Genomic DNA, 22964 nt, shown 5'->3' on the forward strand with positions numbered 1-22964 from the left:
TTAATGAGTACGGTGTGTCGACAGTGCCTGGAGGCGTGTCCGCTGGGCACGTTCGGCGTGGAGTGCCTGGGCGCGTGCGCGTGCCAGCACGGCGGCGAGTGCTCGCCGCGCGACGGTACGTGCACGTGCCGGCCGGGCTGGCGCGGCGCGTGGTGCGAGCGCCGCGCCTGCCCCGACGACACGTGGGGGCCGCGCTGCGACCGCGACTGCGAGTGCAACCCCTCCACCACGGACATGTGACTATACCTCTCTCTCTCTAACACATGTAGAGTGACTATTCCTCTCTCTCTCTAACACATGTAGATCGTAGAAGTTTCGATTTCATATCTCTCTATTATTGTTACCGCTGTCAGTTCCGCAATAGCAAAATCAAAAATCAAAATCAAAATCAAAGTATACTTTATTCAAGTGGGCTTTTACAAGCACTTTTGAATCGTCATTTAACAATTAAGTGAAGCTACCACCGGTTCGGAAAGTAGATTCTACCGAGAAGAACCGGCAAGAAACTCAGTAGTTACTCTTTTTCAACATTTAAAAAAATACAGTCATGTTAGTTAATTTTTAAGTTAATACAATTATTAAATTAATATATCCTGCCTGGAAGTCAACAGGTACATTTAACAGTAGCATTAGGAGACCATTGAAAATCACTGTAGAAGCAATTATGTTTCTATTTTTCACTGAGTGGATCTCCTCTTGGCTAAATTACACTGCTGCACAATATTTATTGTTTAATATTATTTGAATTACTAATTTTTTTAATTTCAAAACTTGTTCTGTTGTATTTTTAGTTTGTTTTTTTTGTTTGATGTATTTTAGGATAAGTGATATTTTGTTATGTTTCGTTTTTTATTTTGTGTGAAAGTAGTGTAATTTGCTCAATAAATGTTTAAATACGTAAATGCTTGATGTAGCGAGTGTGTTTGCATAATATATGAGAGGATTGAGTATGAGTAAACACGACGGCGTGTAATGTTGTCTTAAATTTTCGCGATTATTACACATTTAAATAAAAGTAATAGTAACGGATGAATCGCGTGTCTAACCGTGACCACGAACACTGCAAAGTGCTCGAAACGTCGGGATGTTTAAAAATAATTAATATACGCGATTCATCCGTTATAATTAGTTTTATTTAAACGACGGCGTGTGTACTCATACTCAATCCTCTCATATATTATGCAAACACACTCGTTATATCAAGCATTTACGTATTTAAACATTTATTGAGCAAATTACACTACTTTCACACGACATAAAAAACGAAACATAAAAAAATATCACTTATCATAAAATACATCAAACAAAATAAATAATAACTAAAAATCGAACAGAACAAGTTTCGAGAGTAAAAAATTAATAATTAAAATAATATTAAACAATATATATTGTGGGTGCGACAGGTGCGACCCGTGGACGGGCGCGTGCGAGTGCTCGGCGGGCTGGCTGGGCGAGTTCTGCACGCGCCAGTGCCCGCTGCTCACGTACGGGAAGGGCTGCCGCGCCACGTGTCGCTGCGAGAACAGCGGACACTGCTCGCCCGTCAACGGTCGGTACTCCACGAACTGACCACAAGAATCTTGATATAACTTATTAATTCTACATATTGTACTAGAATAAAAAAAAGTGTTTTCATATCTCCTAAAATCCGATATACGTGGGATAAGTTTAGTAAATAGTAATATTTAAGAACTTTTATTTATTTATTAAGTACATTAACAATATAGATATTAATTGATGGCTTACACAACTTACAAAAAAAGAAAAAAGAAAAACAATTTCTGATATGTACATCGATTACAAGTGTACATAACATTCACAGTGTATCGTGTCAACATGTTTATTTAAAGTTGAAATTAAAATATATTATACAACTTAAAAAACTATATTTATACAATCAACGTAATTAAATTTACACGGCAAGGCATTAACCGCAATTTTTTTATCGTCTATCGAAAAATATGAGAGCCTTTCAATTAGCTCGAAACCCAGAAACTAACAGGCTTGATATAATTCATATTGCCTCGATAGTCTAAAATTTGAGCCCTGAAACCTGAATCTAGTATTCAGGCTTAGTGTCGAGTAGTCGCGTGTCATTAAAGTGTCGCGACTCATCAATGACCCGACACTAAAATGTTTTTCTGAATGTATCACGTGACTAGTAGCAAATATGTCTGTGCCAGGCTCGTGTCTGTGCGCGCCCGGCTACCGCGGTCTGCGCTGCGAGGAGCCGTGCCCGTTCCCGCTGTACGGCGACAACTGCGCCGACACGTGCGACTGCCACAACAACGCCACGTGCTCGCACGAGACCGGCCAGTGCGACTGCAAGCCCGGGTCGGTGCTTACTCACATTAAAAACTTCTTGCTGAATATACACATGTCTTACTGATTCTGAAAGCATATAATCAACTGCCAATCAAATACACTCTACTCTATTCCTATATTTTCATAAATGGTTGTGATACTTTGTAACTTACTCGAGATGGCCCAGTGGTTAGAACGCGTGCATCTTAACCGATGATTGCGGGTTCAAACCCAGGCAAGCACCGCTGATTCATGTGCTTAATTTGTCTTTATAATTTATCTCGTGCTCAGCGGTGAAGGAAAACATCGTGAGGAAACCTGCATGTGACAAATTTCATAGAAATTCTGCCACATGTGTATTCCACCAACCCGCAGTGGAACAGCGTGGTGGAATATCTTCCAAACTTTCTCCTCAAAGGGAGAGGAGGCCTTTAGCCCAGCTGTGGGAATTTAGAGGCTGTTGTTGTTGTTATTGTTGTAACTTACTCGTTGATAGGGGTCAGTGCAACACATCATACTTTCTCCCATCAAACGGTAATATTTGTCTAATATTTTATTTCTGGCTTGAAAGGAGTGAGTCAGTGTAACTATAGGCAAATAACATCTTAGATGAGAACCACCTTTATATCTGTGATCTACTAATCCGAAGAGTTAATTAAAATGTATTGGTATAAAATTTACTATTTTGGCTTAGTAAGATAATATGTAATAATAAAAATAGTATATAATTGTCAATTTGTCTAATAGTTGCAATGATTTTTTTTTTGTTTATAGATTCGACGGCTTGAAATGTGATCGCCCATGTAATGGAAAAACCTTTGGCCATAGATGTCTACAGCCTTGTAAATGTGAGAACGACGCCCCTTGTAACCCTGTCAATGGTATGTTTTATTATTACATACAATTACGGATTTATTTTCAAGTTTCAACCAAATAATTATTCTTTATAATACTTTAATAAAGATATAAATTTATTTGAATAACACTTCTAAAAAACATTAGATCTTGCAAGACTCAGGATTGGGCACTTTGTTCTTAAAAATTAACTTGGATAAATATATTAATAATATAAACTGCAGTACGTAATAATAATAAATATTTTAGTTTAAATACTAAAATGACAAAGAGAAAAAACACGCCTTCTGACTTAAAAGTATGAAACCGGAAATGAATCTTATTCCATTATTTTATTATATTCATCTAATAAGTATACAACATCGGACAATCGAGATGCTTCTAACGATACTTCCATTACCCGATACGATACTTTATTAATATGTTATTAAGATTGAAATTTAGATGTACGAAAACTGACAAACAAATACATGATTTACCAGCCGTAGTCAGATGAAAACTATTAAGTGAGTAGGAAACTAAAATTTTGTGTCGATCATGAAACAAGTTTCGAAGCATCGTGTTAACCATTAACAATAGTAATTAACACAGCGACACTTACAAAAAAGTGCCTGTGTGATCCACTTGATAAATTATAAACTAAATTAATTGTTTTTGTTTGCCCTTTATGACTTGACTCGAGATGACCCAGTGGTTAGAATGCGTGCATCTTAACCGATGATTGCGGGTTCAAACCCAGGCAAGCACCGCTGATTCATGTGCTTAATTTGTCATTATAATTCACCTCGTGCTCAGCGGTGAAGGAAAACATCGTGAGGAAACTTGCATGTGACAAATTTCATAGAAATTCTGCCACATGTGTATTTCACCAACCCGCATTGGAACAGCGTGGTGGAATATGTTCCAAACCTTCTCCTCAAAGGGAGAGGAGGACTTTAGCCCAGCAGTGGGAATTTACAGGCTGTTGTTGTTGTTGTTATGACTTGACATATGTTCAAATCTTAACGATTCTAAAGAAGCTGCAATTACAAGAATATAAATTTAATGTGAATGCTTTTATCCAGGTGAATGTGTATGCAGTCCGGGGTACGAAGGCGCGCGCTGCGAGCGTCGCTGCCGCAGCGGTTTCTACGGACACAACTGCTCGCTGCCGTGCGACTGCTCCGCAAACGCCGTCGGCTGCCACCACGTCACCGGCGCTTGCATCTGCGAAACCAGCTGGAGAGGTCACTGACACCATGCTTGCTTTATCCTACTTCTAACTGTCATACCTGGGGTACTGTCCTCAGGTAGTTAGTTACATCATTTCGAGATATATATATATATATATATATATATATACATCCTACAACTTTTTTGGCGTCATGCACGTGGTGCATCATTACGACGTCCCCAAGTTCCCCTTACTTTACTTAACATGTCATAATGAATACTGCTTAGTTTTTTGATTTCCAGGTCCTTGAGATACGTTGTTTTCCGATAAAAAGAAAATCCGCGATATTCGTCTTTCAGTCATGCCCAAACATTTTTGAACCCTTAACCATGATGATACATTTAAGGCATCCTAGATATATTGATGATAATTTACCTATGGCATCGATTATTTAGCGTCCTCACAGGATGGACTGTATTTGGAAGTGCGACGTTGCCAGCTTTAGGTTTGTTGTCTCTTTCTTTTCCTATCGCTGTTCTGTACAAACAGTTCAACGTTTATTTTGTTCCAATATTCGTAAGGCTTATATATATACGGATGCCCAATATGTTATAATATGTAAATACGAATCTTTTGCTTCCTATCCTGGATTACGCCGACGACTGTTATACACATCTCACGGAGGATCAGCGAAAAACTTGGGCGATTTCAAAATTTCTAAATAAGATTCATATTTAGTTTGCGTAAATATGATCGTTTCTCTCATTTTCGCTCTTAGCACAAGTGGCTCTGCCCATAAAACTTCATCGGAATAATTATGTCCTCTCTATCATATTATTTTGTTGTTGTATTTGCTATCCCCTGTGTTTTATTTTTCTGTATGTCATAAAAGTCTACCTACCAAATTTTATATTTACAATAATAAAATTATACTACTTATAATAAAATGAATTTACTGGGAACAGTGCTTTCATTTTATAGTTGGTAGCTTGCAGCCACATAGTACCACCTCAAATAATACTGTATGGCCTCAAGATCACTGTCGCTCGGCTATCGGTACAAGGTTCAATTTTGAGTCCCTTTCTATTTCTGGTATATATAAATGATCTTCCTTTCTATGTTAAAGGTATTTGTGATATAGTGTTGTTTGCTGATGATACTTCACAGATTTTAAAGGTTGACAAAAAAAAATTGACTATGACGACATGAACGGTGCGTTATCACAGATACACAATTGGTTTACAGTAAATAATTTAGTTTTGAATGCTCAAAAAACAAAATGTGTAGTTTTTACCCTACCCAATGTTAGAAAGCATAATTATAAGATATCTTGAAACGGTGATCGTCTTGATGTAGCCGATACTACGGTGTTCTCAGGAATAGAATTGGATTCCAAACTTCAGTGGAATCCTCATTTATCATCCCTAACAGGAAGACTCAGCTCTGCAACAAACGCGTTTAGAAAAGTTAGACAACTAACTGAGGTTGATAGCGCTCGTCTAGTATAATTTGGTTATTTTCACAGTATTATGTCATATGGCATATTACTTTGGGATAACGCTGCAGATATTGGATCTTTCTTTATTTTACAAAAGAGAGCAATCCGGTTTATTTACAATCATGGAGCTAGAGACTCTCTTCGGGATGTTTTTAACAAAGTAGGAATACTCACTGTTCCGTCACAGTGTATTTACAACAATATTATGTATATTCACAGCAACATTGATCACTTTGATAAAATCAGTGATCATCATTGTACGTGCACTAGAACTAAGGATAAACTTATAAAGCCAAGTTTCCGACTCCGCAAAGTCAATAAATCCTTCTTGGGGCAAGGTATCCGATTCTATAATAAAATTCCGCAGACATTTTTAACTTTGCCGTTTCGTAAATTCAAATCGTTTGTAAAAAATACATTGGTAAAAAAAGGATATTATTCGAAACAAGATTTTATAGATGATAAAAAAGCGTGGAAGTAATACCTGTTGACTTCCTAGCAGGATATATTAATTTATATAATTGTATTAACTAAAACGACTTTGTATTATTATCTTTTAAATGTTGAAAAAGAGTAACTACTGAATTTCTTGCCGGTTCTTCTCGGTAGAATCTACTTTCCTAACTGGTGGTAGCTTCACTTAATTGTAAAATGACGATTCAAAAGTGTTTGTTAAAGCGTACTTAAATAAAGTTTATTTTGATTATGTTTTTTTAATTGGGCGTCCGTATGCAGCTATTAGACGTCCGTATACAGCTATTGGGCGTCCGTATACAACTATTGGGCGTCCGTATACAGCTATTGGGCGTCCGTATACAGCTATTGGGTGTCCATATACAGCTATTTGGCGTCCGTATACAGCTATTGGGCGTCCGTATACAGCTATTTTGCGTCCGTATACAGCTATTTTGCCTCCGTATACAGCTATTAGACGTCTGTTTACAGCTATTGGGCGTGGAAACTATCCTTTCTTTCTACTTTCCTTTTTTATCTCATTAGGGTATGATTTTGGAGACAAAATTATCCTATGTTCTTCTCTACAATGTCTCCATACTAAATGTTATCTAAATCGGTTCAGCAGTTTAAGCGTGAAAACATAACAGACAGACAGACATACTTTATGTTATTATTATGAATAATGAATATAAATATTAATTATTATAAAATATTTAAAATTTTTCTTCCACGAAGTCCTCGGGAATTCATATATTCATTATTAATATATTTAATAAACATTAAATAAGTTCCAATAACAGTTTATTTCTACACACTGATGTAAAACAAACAATAATCAAGCACCGAATAGGTAATCGTAAGTGAAATGAGCGAGATGGCAACGTCGCAATTTTGGACGCCAAATAAGCGAATCCGTAGTCAGGAATTCCCCTCGATATACTGTGTGCGATATACGCGCTGCGGCAGCGCCTCACCTGCGCGGTGATTTCTTCGGGAACTTTCCAATATTTTATTTCAACTATTTTAAGCGATTTTTACCTTCCGTCGATTTTTGTACTACAGCTAGCCAGGGTGAATAGGACCTCAGTGCCACCGGCTAAAAAAGTGGCGTCCGGTATACGGACGCCAAAAGCAGGTGGACGTCAGTTTAAATGCATTTTCGCCTTCAGTGGACGGCCAATTGTTTGCGGGATAAATATATATATATATACACTTCAAATAGCCTATATATATATATATATATATATATATATATATATACATCCTACAACCTTTTTGGCGTCATGCACGTGGTGCATCATTACGACGTCCCCAAGTTCCCCTTACTTTACTTAACATGTCTTAATGAATACTGCTTAGTTTTTTGATTTCCAGGTCCTTGGGATACGTTGTTTTCCGATAAAAAGAAAATCCGCGATATTCGTCTTTCAGTCATGCCCAAACATTTTTGAACCCCTAACCATGATGATACATTTAAGGCATCCTAGATATATTGATCATAATTTACCTATGGCATCGATTATTTAGCGTCCTCACAGGATGGACTGTATTTGGAAGTGCGACGTTGCCAGCTTTAGGTTTGTTGTCTCTTTCTTTTCCTATCCCTGTTCTGTACAAACAGTTCAACGTTTATTTTGTTCCCATATTCGTAAGGCTTATACATATACGGATGCCCAATATGTTATAATATGTAAATACGAATCCTATCCTGGATTACGCCGACGACTGTTATACACATCTCACGGAGGATCAGCGAAAAACTTGGGCGATTTCAAAATTTCTAAATAAGATTCATATTTGGTTTGCGTAAATATGATCGTGGCTCTCATTTTCGCTCTTAGTACAAGTGGCTCTGCCCATAAAACTTCATCGGAATAATTATGTCCTCTCTATCATATTATTTTGTTGTTGTATTTGTTATCTCCTGTGTTTTATTTTTCCTGTATGTCATAAAAGTCACCTACCAAATTTTATATTTACAATAATAAAATGAAAGTACTTATAATAAAATGAATTTACTGGGAACAGTGCTTTCATTTTATAGTTGGTAGCTTGCAGCCACATAGTACTACCTCAAATAATACTGTATGCCTCAAGATCACTATCGCTCGGTAATCGTACAAGGTTCAATTTTGGGTCCCTTTCTATTTCTGGTATATATAAATGATCTTCCTTTATATGTTAAAGGTATTTGTGATATAGTGTTGTTTGCTGACGATACTTCACAAATTTTAAAGGAGTCAACCTTTCAAAAAAAAACTGACTATGACGACATGAACGGTGCGTTATCACAGATACACAAGTGGTTTACAGTAAATAATTTAGTTTTGAATGCTCAAAAAACAAAGTGTGTAGTTTTTACCCTACCCAATGTTTCTAACATTATTATAAAATATCTTAAAACGGTGACCGTCTTGATGTAGCCGATACTACGGTGTTCTCAGGAATAGAATTGGATTCCAAACTTCAGTGGAGTCCTCATTCAACATCCCTAACAGGAAGACTCAGCTCCGTAACATACGCGGTTAGAAAAGTTAGACAACTAACTGATGTTGATACCGCTCGTCTAGTATATTTTGGTTATTTTCACAGTATTATGTCATATGGCATATTACTTTGGGGTAACGCCGCAAATATTGGATCTGTCTTTATTTTATCTCTCTTTATTTATTTATACAAAAGAGAGCAATCTGGTTTATTTATAATCATGGACTCTCGTCGGCATGTTTTTAACAAAGTAGGAATACTCACTGTTCCGTCACAGTATATTTACAACACTATTATGTATATTCACAGCAACATTGATCACTTTGATAAAATCAGTGATCATCATTGTACGTGCCGTTTCCGACTCCGCAAAGTCAATAAATCCTTCTTGGAGCAAGGTATCCGATTCTATAATAAAATTCCGCAGACATTTTTAACTTTGCCGTTTCGTAAATTCAAGTCGTTTGTAAAAAATAGATTGGTAAAAAAAGCATATTATTCGAAACAAGATTTTATAGATGATAAAAAAGCGTGGAGGTAATACCTGTTGACTTCCTAGCAGGATATATTAATTTATATAATTGTATTAACTAACACGACTTTGTATTTTTTAAATGTTGAAAAAGAGTAACTACTGAATTTCTTGCCGGTTGTTCTCGGTATAATCTACTTTCCGAACCAGTGGTAGCTTCACTTAATTGTAAAATGACGATTCAAAAGTGTTTGTTAAAGCGTACTTAAATAAAGTTTATTTTGATTATGTTTTTTTAATTGGGTGTCCGTATGCAGCTATTAGACGTCCGTATACAGCTATTGGGCGTCCGTATACAGCTATTGGGTGTCCGTATACAGCTATTCGGTGTCCATATACAACTATTTGGCGTCCGTATACAGCTATTAGGCGTCCGTATACAGCTATTTTGCGTCCGTATACAGCTATTTTGCGTCCGTATACAGCTATTAGACGTCTGTATACAGCTATTGGGCGTCCGTATATGGCAATTTGGTTTGTTTACACCGAATAATAAAAACTATCAATCACAGATAACAGAAGATTTAACAGTACAGATACCAATCACGATTGATATAGATATTGTACAAACTTTCACCCCCTTTTAGTCCCTTAGAGGATGATTTCGTGGATGGAATCTATCCTTTCTTTCTACTTTCCTTTTTTATCTCGTTAGTGTATGATTTTGGAGACAAAATTATCCTATGTTCTTCTCTACAATGTCTCCATACTAAATTTTATCTAAATCGGTTCAGCAGTTTATGCGCGAAAAGATAACAGACAGACAGACATACTTTATGTTAGTATAATGAATAATGAATATAAATATTAATCATTGTAAAATATTTAAAATTTTTCTTCCACGAAGTCCTCGGGAATTTATATATTCATTATTAATATATTTAATAAACATTAAATAAGTTCCAATGACAGTTTATTTCTACATACTGATGTAAAACAAACAATAATCAAGCACCGAATAGGTATTATGCAAGTCACAAGTGAAAGGAGCGAGACGGCAACGCCGCAATTTTGGACGCCAAATAAGCGAATCCGTAGTCAGGAATTCCCCTCGATATACTGTGTGCGATATACGCGCTGCGGCAGCGCCTCACCTGCGCGGTGATTTCTTCGGGAACTTTTCAATATTTTATTTCAAATATTTTAAGCAACTTTTACCTTCCGTCGATTTTTGTACTACGGCTAGCTAGGATGAATAGGACCTCAGTGGCACCGGCTAAAAAAGTGGCGTCCGGTATACGGACGCCAAAAGCAGGTGGACGCCAGTTTAAATGCATTTTCGCCTTCAGTGGACGGCCAATTGTTTGCGGGATAAATATATATATATATATATATATATATATATAGTAATAGGCTATTTGAAGTGTCATACCTGGGGTACTGTCCTCAGGTAGTTAGTTACATCATTTCGAGATATATAGTAATAGGCTATTTGACAATGCGAAAAATAAATTGCGAATTATTGTAATCAGTGTATATTATGAGTTTAAAAATGGTTATTTACTAACGAAACTTGAAAATAATATGAACTTAATTTATTCAAAAATCAATAAATAAAAATGCTATTTTTCAAACGTTTGTCACGTGACACAAAACGCTCCTGTTTGGCCGGGTTTATAATGAAGTCGCTTTCTTGTAAACCTTGCTTTTCTACTATATGTACCACAGATTAAAATACAGCAAAGTGACGTCACCGAACCCATTGCAGCGCCATATTGTCCAAGTAGCGTTTTCGCGTGTTATTTTAATATGGAATTTTTAATATCATATTTTTCGGCAAATATGTACTAGAAATAAAAAAATCAGCTTTTACTGGATTCCTTAACCTCTACTAAATAATATAAAATGGATTTTAAAAAACAGTCAAATAGCCTATTATGTACTTCAGACTATAATTCTATTCAATTTCGATGGAGTACTTAAAACATTAGTTCAATGCTAATATATTTATACAATAGTAGTATAATCAGCATCGAGTAGAGTATATCATTTATTGTGAATATGTGTTAAATAGCTAAAAAACCACAATTGCATCATATACTCATGTTCAGGTCTTTCACGGAGGATTGGTATGTATTAAGGACATAGTAAGATCATGAACACGACACGTTTTAATTTTTTTCTTATTTTAAAACAGATGTTATTTGGAACACAATAACATACGATACTTCATGCGATAAATCGAAAGCAAATCCTTATGAAGATATTGATGAAAACATACTAAGGGATGAGCAAGGATCATATTTGCAAAGGTCCGACAAATATAGCAACACTGAAAATGTTAACAATATATTAAAATCTGCAAACGAAGCCTCTAATACTCTATTCCAAGATTTTTTATCTAAGAGTCATGTCAAAATGTTCCAAAGTAACTGCTACGCTTGGAAAATGAATATAAATGATTTCAATGCGAATATGACCATTCAAGATTTAAGACATTTGTTGAATTTAGGAAAAGCTAAGGCCCTCGTTGTCATAGCCGACGGTGATCGATCCGATCTCTCCGTTGAAGATATGTGGAGTGTCACTATCGAAAATGAATCAGTGCAGTTACATCATTTGTATTCGGCATTCGATTTTAAATAGATTAAAAATAATATATGAAATAGTTTGCATTTGTTTTTGTTTCATATTTTAAAAACACACCGTAGCTTATTTACACCATTCAATATTAAAAAGTTGTAACAGACAATCACATGTTTTAGATGTTGTATGCAATCAAATGAAACATAACAAATATTTGAGTGAATCGAGTTCTGTATTTTAAAAAGACGACAAAATTAAAAAATATCCTATAATGTTGTCTTAAATTTTCGCGATTATTACACATTTAAATAAAACTAATTATAACGGATGAATCGCGTATATTAATTATTTTTAAACATCCCGACGTTTCGAGCACTTTGCAGTGTTCGTGGTCACGGGTAGACTGACCTATCTAAAATAATTAATATACGCGATTCATCCGTTATAATTAGTTTTATTTAAAAAATATCCTCTCGGCACAGTAAAGCAAAGCTTGTCTTTTCTCGCTAGGCGTGCGATGCGAGACGCAGTGCGAGGCGGGGCAGTTCGGCGCGCAGTGCTCCGAGCGCTGCCCGTGCGCCAACAACTCGTCGTGCGACGCGGCCAGCGGGCGCTGCCAGTGCGCGGCGGGCTGGCGCGGCGAGCGCTGCGACGAGCCCTGCGCGCCCGGCACCTTCGGCGTGGCCTGCAAGCAGACCTGCCCCTACCACCCCCTGGGTACGAACACGTGGGCTATATTGCTTACGTAAACATAATATTTTGCTGTCGTATTTTCAAACAATCACGATTGTTTAAGTGAACTTTACGAGAACAATGCGTAAAAGTGAATAAACAATTTTGAATGGGAGCGCGTGTGTGCCCATATTAATCAATTGACGACCTCCATGGTCGAGTGGTGTGTACACCGGTTTTCATGGGTACGCCACTCTGAGGTCCTGGGTTCGATTCCCGGCCGAGTCGATGTAGATTACCATTAGTTTTCTATGTTGTCTGGGGTCTGGGTGTTTGTGGTACCGTCGTTACTTCTGATTTCCATAACACAAGTGCTTTATATACTTACATTGGGATCAGAGTATGTATGTGATGTTGTCTCATATTTATATTTATTACTATTTATTAATTTAAAAAAAAAAATGTGTTCAGTACAGTCGCTCATTAAGCACTTGGCATGTAGCAGGCAACGCGACGTGCGACCCCGTGACGGGCAAGTACTCGTGCCCGAGCGGCTACACGGGCGTCAACTGCGAGTACCCGTGCCCGCTCGGTACGTATGGGGAGGGCTGCGCGCAGAGGTGCAACTGTAAGAACGGCGCGGACTGCCACCACGTCACGGGTAACTACTACATTATATTGAAAAAAGAATACAATTCGACGGACATAATGCATATGTGTTTTATCTACTGTAATCTGGACTTCCTAAAACAATAAATAAATTATAGAAAAATAAAACCATTTTAAAATATTAGCTGAGGTGGCTCAGTGGTTAGAACGCGTGCATCTTAACCGATGATATCGGGTTCAAGTCCAGCCAAGCAACGCTATATATATGTGGTTAATTTGTGTTTATAATTCATCTCCTGCTCGGCGGTGAAGGAAAACATCGTGAGGAAACCTGCATGTGTCTGATTTCATTGATATTCTGCTACATGTGCATTCCATCAACAAGCATTGGAACAGCGTGGTGGAATATGTTTCAAGCCCTCTCCTTAATGGGAGCGGAGCCCAGCAGTGGGAAATTTACAGGCTGTTACTTTACTTTACTTTTTATATTAGTTGGTGTTGCAATTTTTTATTTTTTTTTTATATGGGCATATGGGCCACCTGATGGTAAGTGGTCACCATCACCCATAGACAATGACGCTGTAAGATTTATTAACTATTCCTTACATCGTCAATGTGCCACCAACCTTGGGAACTAAGATATTATGTCCCTTGTGCCTGTAGTTACACTGGCTACACCCTTCAGACCGGAACACAACAATACTGAGTACTGTTGTTTGGCGGTAGAATAACTGATGAGTGGGTGGTACCTATTTTGAGCAATCGAGCAGATATAGGCACAAAGCGCGGCGTGTTGCAGGCGCGTGCCAGTGCCTGCCGGGCTGGCGCGGCGCGGCGTGCGGCGCGGCGTGCGGCGCGGGCTGGTGGGGCGCGGGCTGCACGCAGCCGTGCCGCTGCGCGCGCGGCGCCGCCTGCCGCCCCAACGACGGCTACTGCCGCTGCCCGCCCGGGTACACCGGCAGCTACTGCACGCAGTGTCAGTGTCGCCTCCAACCGAGGGGCTTTTTTTTTTTTTTTTTGTTTTTTTTATGTTATTAGAAGTTTCTATAGAAACTACCCTCGATTCAAATCTAAACATTCAATAACTGTTTTTTTTTATGGTATAGGTTGGCGGACGAGCATATGGGCCACCTGATGGTAAGTGGTCACCATCAACCATAGACAATGACGCTGTGAGAAATATTAACTATTCCTTACATCGTCACTGCGCCACTAATTTTGGGAACTAAGATGTTATGTCCCTTGTGCCTGTAGTTACACTGGCTCACTCACCCTTCAAACCGGAACACAACAATACTGACTACTGTTATTTGGCGGTAGAATAACTGATGAGTGGGTGGTACCTACCCAGACGGGCTCGCACAAAGCCCTACCACCAAGGCTTCGTGTGGGGCCCCGGATCCAGGCCGATAAAAAATTATTAGATTTTTGTATCGATAAATTCTCAGTAGCAGCCCAAAGCCGGGATGTTGGAATTGTGCACGTATAAGCATGAAGAGACTTTGGTCCTGGGCTTTAACTCTTTCCGGATCTGTCATCCCATTGAATGATGAGAGTGACAGAATACAGATTGCACCATGTTTACGTACACACTTATGCACTATATGTCCAGCATAGTTGGCTGGTCTCCCATGAGATTGACCGCCGTGACATTAAATAGCCGGACTACATCACTATTATTCTCATTTTTAATGTTAGGTGAACGACCTAAAATTCCGACTTGGCGGTAGGCCTTTATTGCTTTTTATATGGACTAAACATTTGCCAAGTCCGCCATTGTAGTATAGATCTATTTATTATTTATTTACGAGGGCGCGGTCCTACATGTTATTAAAGTTATTTATTTAAAAAAAAAATAACTTAGTAAATATTTATTTTGTATTATTTTTGCTATCTCTACGCTTACTCGGCTTATGGACACAGATATTTTGTTTTGCACAGGCGTCACTCACTTTTACAAATGGACGCCAGCAATAATTTGACGTGGAGAGCTGCGTCCTAGTGAGTGAACTAAAATAAGTTCAGTACAAATAATAATCACGTTCTTGTGTTATGGTCTGTAGTCTGCCCGGAAGGCTACTTCGGCGATCACTGCATGGAGGCCTGCAACTGCTCGTCGGTGGGTAACTGGGAGTGCAACCCCGTGAAGGGCTGCGTGTGTCACCGGGGCTTCATCGGCGAGAACTGCGACCAGGCGGCCAGCGACGCCATCGTCATCGACCGAGCCAGCGGTCAGTACTCGCCCGCAAACCCCCCCTCCCCCTCCCCCATGTACGCGTGCAGTGTCCTGTATGCCCCCCCTCCCCGCGCGCGCGCGCGGTGTCCTGTATGACCCCCCCCCCTCCCCGCGCGCGCGCGCGGTGTCCTGTATGACCCCTCCCCTCCCCGCGTGCGCGCGCGCGGTGTCCTGTATGTGGTGTGTCGGCAGGCGGCTCCAACGCGGCGCTGACGGCAGCGATGGTGGTGCTGGTGTGCGCGTGCGCGGCGGGCGCGGTGCTGCTGCTGCTGTACTACCGCAAGCGCGTGCGCAGCTTGAAGCGTGAGATCGCTCACGTGCACTACACGGCGGACCCCGGCTCGCAACCCGAACAGCAGCACTTCGACAACCCGGTGTACTCGTTCCAAGGGTCGGCGCGCGACGACTCCGCCACGCTGCTAAATAACGCGACGCACATCTTTAACAACCTGGGCACCGGCAGCAAACTCAACAACGCCACTATGGAGCGCTTGAGAATGACTGCGACTTGCTCCAACGGAGGTAAGTGTCGTCCGCGATCGCTCTCGGATGGAGTCATAATTGAGATTGCTACTTGTTGTTTCGATTTGTAAACCCAACATAATGTATTTAAAGATATAGTTTCAGATCCACATTACTGCCAAAGCTTCATATACTTTTACTTGGAATTAATAAACATATTTAAATATGTATTTTTTAAAAGACAAACAACTATATACAAAATTAAATAATTGCTTATCATTTTAGGCTACGATCCAATGTCACTCAAGAATAAGGATGCTGATTTAACTAATCCTAACCTGTACCATTGCATAGACGAAGACAATAAGTTGGACCATGTCTATGATGAGATAAAGCATAAGGAGGGATACGGTGAGATAATGTTATAACATAACATACATGACACATATATTGTAACACATAAATACACTTCGTTATTTCTAATATTTTAATTCCTGTATTTTATTAATGAATTAACATAAGATTATTAAAAGGTAGGTGTAGTCCATTAACTGATTAATAATTTAACTAACCTGTTACAAAATTGCAAATCGAATAGAAATGGAGTACGACCATCTGAATTACACCCCGCCGGCGAACACGTGGAAGCCGCACTATCAGAGGATGAACAATGGCGTGGCGGGCCCCGCCCCGGACGCGGCCACGCCCCCCATCCCGCCGCTGCCCAAGCTGCACGCGCCGCCCGCCGCGCCCGCCGAGCCCTCCGAGCCCTGCGAGCCCTCCGAGCCCTCCGAGCCGCGCGCCGGGCCCCCCGAGCCGTGACGCGGAGGCGCGGGGGCGCTCGGGGGCCCAACGGGCTCGTCCCCTATGCGTAGCCAATTCAACTCATATTATTGAATTACAAAGAATCTGTCGCACCTTAGTTTTGAAATTGAATTTTCATCATGCGGTTGTGATTTTACGACAATATATAAACAATATTGGAGTTATCGCCGAAAATACATAGTCTGTAGGTTTACTCGGGGGCGTATACAATTTTATTTTTTATTTATGTGATATATTAGTGGAAACAAATTATATTTTGATACGTATATTGAATGCTCCTCGGTGTTTGGTGATAATACATGTACGTTAGGTGAATTACTCTACCGATAATATGAAGTGTGTTTTAACACCAGGAACGTAAATATCATATAAGTTAATAAATCGACCTAACAAAAACGAGAATTAATATTAAGGTCTAGTCTAGAAAGTGAAAAAACCACTTTGTTTTTTAAAAGATTATTCTTAGTTGTTGCTGCTATGGAATACAAATAACTTTCGAATGGGAATTCACCGTATGCCAAAATCGATTTGAGTTTTTTATTAAAAATTCAAAATGATAAGTACGTGACATATCTCAATTAACTATCACTGGGCTTTAAAAAATTACCCAGAGATCCCTATTCAGCTTCTTCTTCCATTTGTTTGTTCTTTCTCGTCGACAAACGACTGTTGTTTTTGAGTAGCGTTCGCTGCTATTTTACGTGTCATTTCATAGCGCTACGGGCAAGTTCTTTATTAGTCAACTTTTCGGAGTCTGGTGTCATGAGCTCCTGAATCTCTGCATTCAAAGTAGGCTTATACGGTACGTCCGTCTTTGCGCCCTAAGTATTTACATTAGACCTTGTTGCAGACCATACCTCTCACTATTCATATAAGGCCGTTTTTAATAGTTAAGCGACAATATTATGCACAGTTTTACTATCTGACCTTTCCGGTTAAATTCGTCTTCTCTCGGATCATTTTCACCCGCGGATCATTTTCACCCGCGGGTGGACCTTTTCTCTGTGATTTTGTGTTTTTCTGTTTCTTCGGCCTCTAAGTATACGTGAATTAAGGAAACTGGAATTTCACGCGATTTGGGTTTCACACCAGACTCTCAGCGCTCTAAAGTTTCATCCCTATACACATCACTTATTTTTTGTCAATTAAGTATTTCGTCTCAAAATTCGCGGAGGTGATTCTCGAGATTTCAAAGGTTCTAGACTAGACACCAACTGTAAACGGGCAATTAAACATAACTTTGTTATATCGTGAAGATTGTAGGTTAATGTTTTTCAATATTCGAGTATAAATTTAACCACTCCCTTGAATAGAGAAAAATCTAAATTCCTGTTGATTATATATTTTAATACTTGTACTTCTTGTACTTCTGTTAGTTAAAAAAATACTTTTACCTTTCATAAACAGTAATAATGATAATTAACTGAAATAAAGTGTTTCGTGAGGAGAATACTCAGCAAAGTTTAATTAAACGTGATCTTGAAAACATACATTTCACGCATATGTCTTGTAACGCGTGGAATATACCGTAATTTTCATTGTTTCGTCTCTACCTCGAAATGTATTAAGATTTATGGTTGCCAAATAAATAATTAGTAATAGTCAATATGGGTTACATAAATTAACTAATCTGTCAAAGTAAAGGCAGTATTTTATTATTTTTATAAAAAAGGTTATATATTTTGTTTTAAATCTAAAAAAATTTAAATGTTGAGCGATTTTTAATCTGTAATGTTTATGAATTCTCAAAACAAGTATTAAATATATAAAATAAATTGGATCGATTGCGTATTAAAATTAGTATTGTGATTGGTTTTCGCATTGTTACGCTTAAATATAATGCGATGTGCTTCAGATGATCCTAAATATTCGTGTGTTCAAAAATAATCAAAAAAATTTAGGTAAATCTGATGAAAATCGTATTATTTAAATTTTGTAAAATTTATTAGTTTAAAATAATAATTATAAGATAAATCAATTTATCAATTTAATGAATGACACCTGTTACATTCCACTGATTACATTTTATTTTAGATGACAGGTTTTTATTTAAAAATAAATATTGTTTAAATGTTGCCACTTGTATAAATTTTATTTTAATGTAATTGCCGAAATTAGTTTTAATATATTTAATATTTTTAAATTATATTTGTAACAGGTTTTTCTACAAGTTAATTTAATTTGCTTTTTTTTGAATGTCAAATAGTATTTACTATTACTAAAGAGATGTTTATTAATGATGTCTGTACATCCTTTTCTCTCGATAAGGAAACATACAATAATTTGTCATTAAAGCATTTTAATACTTTACAATCATGTTATAAAATATTATTTAAAATAAGAATATGAAATAATTTAAACAATTATTAATGTATATAATTAATCAATAGACGCAGTGTATTTGAAACGGTGTAAGAAATACGTATTTATATGAAATATTAAGGATATTGAATTATTATAAGCATTCATGAATATACATTTGGGAACAATATTTGTAGCGATAAAATATTATTTTGATGAATGTAATTGATAATTTTTTATTATGTTCGTTTCTATCTGTATATATAATCCCTTGGTATTTTTTATATTATATGTTTTTGTATGTAATATTTTATGCATTTTTTTAAAGATTAGGGTTCATTTTATTTGATGGATTATTAGCAAGTTCAGAGTTTGTTCCCATTGTGTATGCTTAAGTTATAAGAAGTTGCTCAACTCGTGCCAATACGGTAACATCAACGAATTATGATCCACACAAGCAGCTTGAGATGGCTTTATCTTGGTTTGATATTAATATATAGTATAAAATGTGGTCATACTTCGATTTATTTTAGTTCAAATGTTTATGTAAAAAATATATTTCTTTATAGTTGATTTGATTGACGTAATGTTTTTTTTTCATATTTTTTAAATGAAACCGTACTCGAATAGATATTATTTAAATTTTATTAATGAACTGTTTCAATTTTTTTTTATTGGATCTGTTATTAAATTTAATACGTACGGAATGCCGATTTCAATAAATATTTTTAAAATTTGTACTAAAGCGGTGAATTATTAAATTGATAGCAATAATTTTCAAATCGTTAGAAAATTTAATTATTAGACCGATGCGATAATCATTTTTGCATTGGCAGGATTGTATGTGGATAAAATGGCTTTATTTTTAAACTGTCGTTTTATGATATTAATCTTGCCTTGACTTTGTCTTATTTATTTTTTTAACTATAAATTCTGTTTTGATGTATAGAAACATATACAAAATATGAACTCGTTACTCATACATTATTATACAGTTTTACTTCTTTTCAATTCTAATTAAAATTCTTATTTTCATAAAGTTTACAAATACGCCATTTTGTCCCGTCTTGTCAAAAATTACCTGACGTTATTATCTACTGCCTAAATTGTTGTAATTGATATTAACTCTATAGTACTAATAGGTTTGGACCGAGAGTGAGAACGCATCATAAATATATGATCGTCATTTAATGCTACTCAATAGCGATCATATTCATATTTTCTACTCATCATATTAAAAATATACTTTCTTTTAGAAGATCTCATAGTCAGGTATGTGTAAGTGCGTTCTCGCTGTCTTGTTCTAGTTAATTTATACATTGTAAATTGATTTTAAGTTTATAATATACTACGTAATTATAGTATAAATTAAAAATAAAAATCTTTTTTTTTTTAATTTTTAATGAATATAATTTAGTAGTATTTTATAAACACTTAAATTAATATTATATAATAATTTTTAACAGTTTAACATATGTGATATCATAGAAAGAGAGTATAGGGTAGATATATTTAAATAAATAATCTTTACTTCTAATTATAAAGACTTTTATTTATTTTAAAATTCTAGAATTAATTAACGAAGCCTATTTTGACAAACTAACGTAGTAATATTTAACAAATATGTACACAAGTGTCCCCTCGATCACCGCCCGTGGATTCTTTGTGTAAATTGTCGTCATTTATTTTCTTTGTAGTAACTGGTGCGTATAAGACTAATTTATTGCAATAATTCAAGAGTAACAGTTGTGTCTATTAACTTAAATTAACTATGAAGTTATCTGGAATTATTTTCACTTTTCTGTACATACAAGTAAGTTATTTTTACCTTTAATATGATTTATAATTTTAGGGTTACCACATCATTACATAGTATAAAACAAAGTCGCTTACCGCTGTCTGTCTGTGCATGCTTAGATCTTTAAAATTGCGCAACGGATTTTGATGCGGTTTTTTTAATAGATAGAGGATTTTTGTATAATAAATGGATAATATAGTAAAAAAACTCTGATAATTTTATAAGATTTTAATGTGTTGTCGTAGAAAAGCTAATTCTTTATTCTATAGTATATTTAGCATCGGTATTGCAACCGTGCGAAACCGGGGCGGGTCGCTAGTTTTAAAATATAAAATTCTTTCAGGTTTCTTCATCTCTCCTTGGTGATTTTCGTAACGCGATGTTTAACGTTGAACGCGGTTTTGGTAAATTATTAACGGATGTCGTGACCGACGTAAAGGACACGATTCATTGCACCATATCAGCAGTCGAACAAGTTTTGGTGTTAAACGGACTTCTGGACAAAACTTCTAGTTATAGTTACAGCTGTAGAGGTGTGAGTAAACCAATTGAAACAACACCCTCACCGCCTAAAATTCGGGATCAAAGAAGCTTGCTTGATGATTTTCAACGGTTGAAACATTCCAATCTTGGCTTGGACTATCGTAACTCGCCAAGGCATATTTCTATGGAATTAGGAAAGTCTATCGCCAACGTTAATAAAACAATAAACGATATACTCGGTCACCACAAAACCAATAGCAATTTACACATTGTATCTAAAACGATGAAAGAAGAAACTAACCGTCTAACTGAAATAAGTAAAATACTTAAGCGAGAATTGGATAACATATCAAGTAACATCAAAAATGAGATACGAAAATTACTTTATGATCGACAGGAATCTAATTTTGAATCGGTTTTTGACGAAATCAAAACATTACACGACATTCAACAGAGAAGCATAAATGACACAGAGATTGGTGAGATACGTGATATATTAGATAAGGTGGTTAATAAACTGCATTTAAAATCTGAAAATCAAAGACAACTCGGCAGCTACAATTTAAAAGAAATAAGAAAATCACTGGAAATATATTCTGATGGTCAGGATCAAAAAATCCAAAAATATGATGTCGATCATTCGATACTACAAGATCTATCATTTGAAACACCTAGTACAAAAATACCGCTAAAATCCTTTAAAGATGTCGCCAAAAAAATCTTTAATCAAGAGAAAAACATTAAAAGTAGTCCATCACATTCAGAGGAATCTATATTTAATTTTAATGTGAATTCATTCGAACATTTTACACCGTTTTCGACAACGGATAATATTAGTAAGAAAACAATAGATGATGCTAAGAAAATTATAGAAGACAGTCAACGTACTGATAAAATATTAGATAATATTTTCAACGAAAAGCGAGCAGCCTCTAGTGTCTTTAGCAGTCCTGAACTATTCGATTTTAGTTGAATTCAAAAGGCCTGGAAATGTATTTCAGTTTTACACGATTTTTGAAGAATATATTTGACAAAAGTGATATTTATTATTAATGAGTAATGCTAAATATGATTCATAATAATTAGCAGCTAATACATAAGATAGTGTATGGTATTAGTTTTGCAAGAGAATTACATTTTCTTGCGGGTTTCATTTAAGAATCTAATTTATTTAAACATGGAACAAGTACTAGCAAATCCATAAATTTAAGTCTAAATTGTTAAACTATTTCCATCCAACGTAATATAAATAGAATAAAGATTAAACCGGGTCACACACTTTAGTAAATTAAATGTTAACAGTTCAAATGACGATTTAAAAGTGCATGCAATCTCGTGCGTGCCTTAAATGAAGTAGCTTTGAATGTTGTCGGAACGAAGTTTGTTTACGCGGCTTACAGTAGAGTGAACTGACTCGTCAGTTAAGGGAAAAGCGTTATGCCCAGGCGACTTTGTTCTGTTTTTTTTGTATCTGTTATTATACATTATACTATTATACATCCATCCTCACAAACTTTCGCACTTATAACATTAGTAGGACAGGATATAGTGACAGCAACTTAGTTCCAACCGGGTGTCACGTGACACATCTCTTTTTTATTTCAATTGCTATAGCTACTCTGACTGAACTCTACAATGGCCCAATTCAAAGACATAGCCAACCATACAGAAGTTGAAATAATCTGACAGAGTGAGGTTAGAATCAGGACCCTTGGTTTTACTTTGTAGGACTCACATAATAATTACACGTGACCGTCGATTTTCAAA

General features: G+C 36.6%; 2 protein-coding genes across 2 annotated transcripts in view; both read left to right on the forward strand.

Annotated features, from left to right (window-relative positions):
- Window positions 1-18823, forward strand: part of LOC124532223 (protein draper) — a 42749-nt gene extending 23926 nt beyond the window's left edge. The window contains exons 7-18 of the mRNA XM_047106994.1: window positions 25-236; window positions 1404-1549; window positions 2184-2334; window positions 3079-3185; window positions 4224-4385; window positions 12322-12528; window positions 12986-13144; window positions 13892-14068; window positions 15156-15323; window positions 15521-15850; window positions 16076-16201; window positions 16389-18823. Coding sequence (XP_046962950.1) covers window positions 25-236; window positions 1404-1549; window positions 2184-2334; window positions 3079-3185; window positions 4224-4385; window positions 12322-12528; window positions 12986-13144; window positions 13892-14068; window positions 15156-15323; window positions 15521-15850; window positions 16076-16201; window positions 16389-16612 — 2169 coding nt within the window. The 3' untranslated portion in view covers window positions 16613-18823. The remainder of the gene's footprint in view (window positions 1-24; window positions 237-1403; window positions 1550-2183; window positions 2335-3078; window positions 3186-4223; window positions 4386-12321; window positions 12529-12985; window positions 13145-13891; window positions 14069-15155; window positions 15324-15520; window positions 15851-16075; window positions 16202-16388) is intronic.
- Window positions 18824-20614: 1791 nt separating this feature from the next.
- On the forward strand, window positions 20615-22617 carry LOC124532362. The gene is made up of 2 exons (XM_047107252.1): window positions 20615-20729; window positions 21058-22617. Exons 1-2 carry the CDS (start codon window positions 20688-20690, stop codon window positions 22168-22170), a joined length of 1155 nt encoding a protein of 384 aa, XP_046963208.1. The 5' UTR covers window positions 20615-20687; the 3' UTR covers window positions 22171-22617.
- The last annotated feature ends 347 nt before the right edge of the window (window positions 22618-22964 follow it).

Source organism: Vanessa cardui, chromosome 9 (genome assembly GCF_905220365.1).
Source record: "Vanessa cardui chromosome 9, ilVanCard2.1, whole genome shotgun sequence".
Lineage (NCBI taxonomy): Eukaryota > Metazoa > Arthropoda > Insecta > Lepidoptera > Nymphalidae > Vanessa > Vanessa cardui.

Bases quoted from the DNA above. Each gene is read 5' to 3' on its own strand.
- LOC124532362 (XM_047107252.1), top strand. From the start codon at position 20,688: ATGAAGTTATCTGGAATTATTTTCACTTTTCTGTACATACAA. The intron at 20,730-21,057 runs GTAAGTTATTTT...AAATTCTTTCAG, and splicing joins TCACTTTTCTGTACATACAA to GTTTCTTCATCTCTCCTTGG.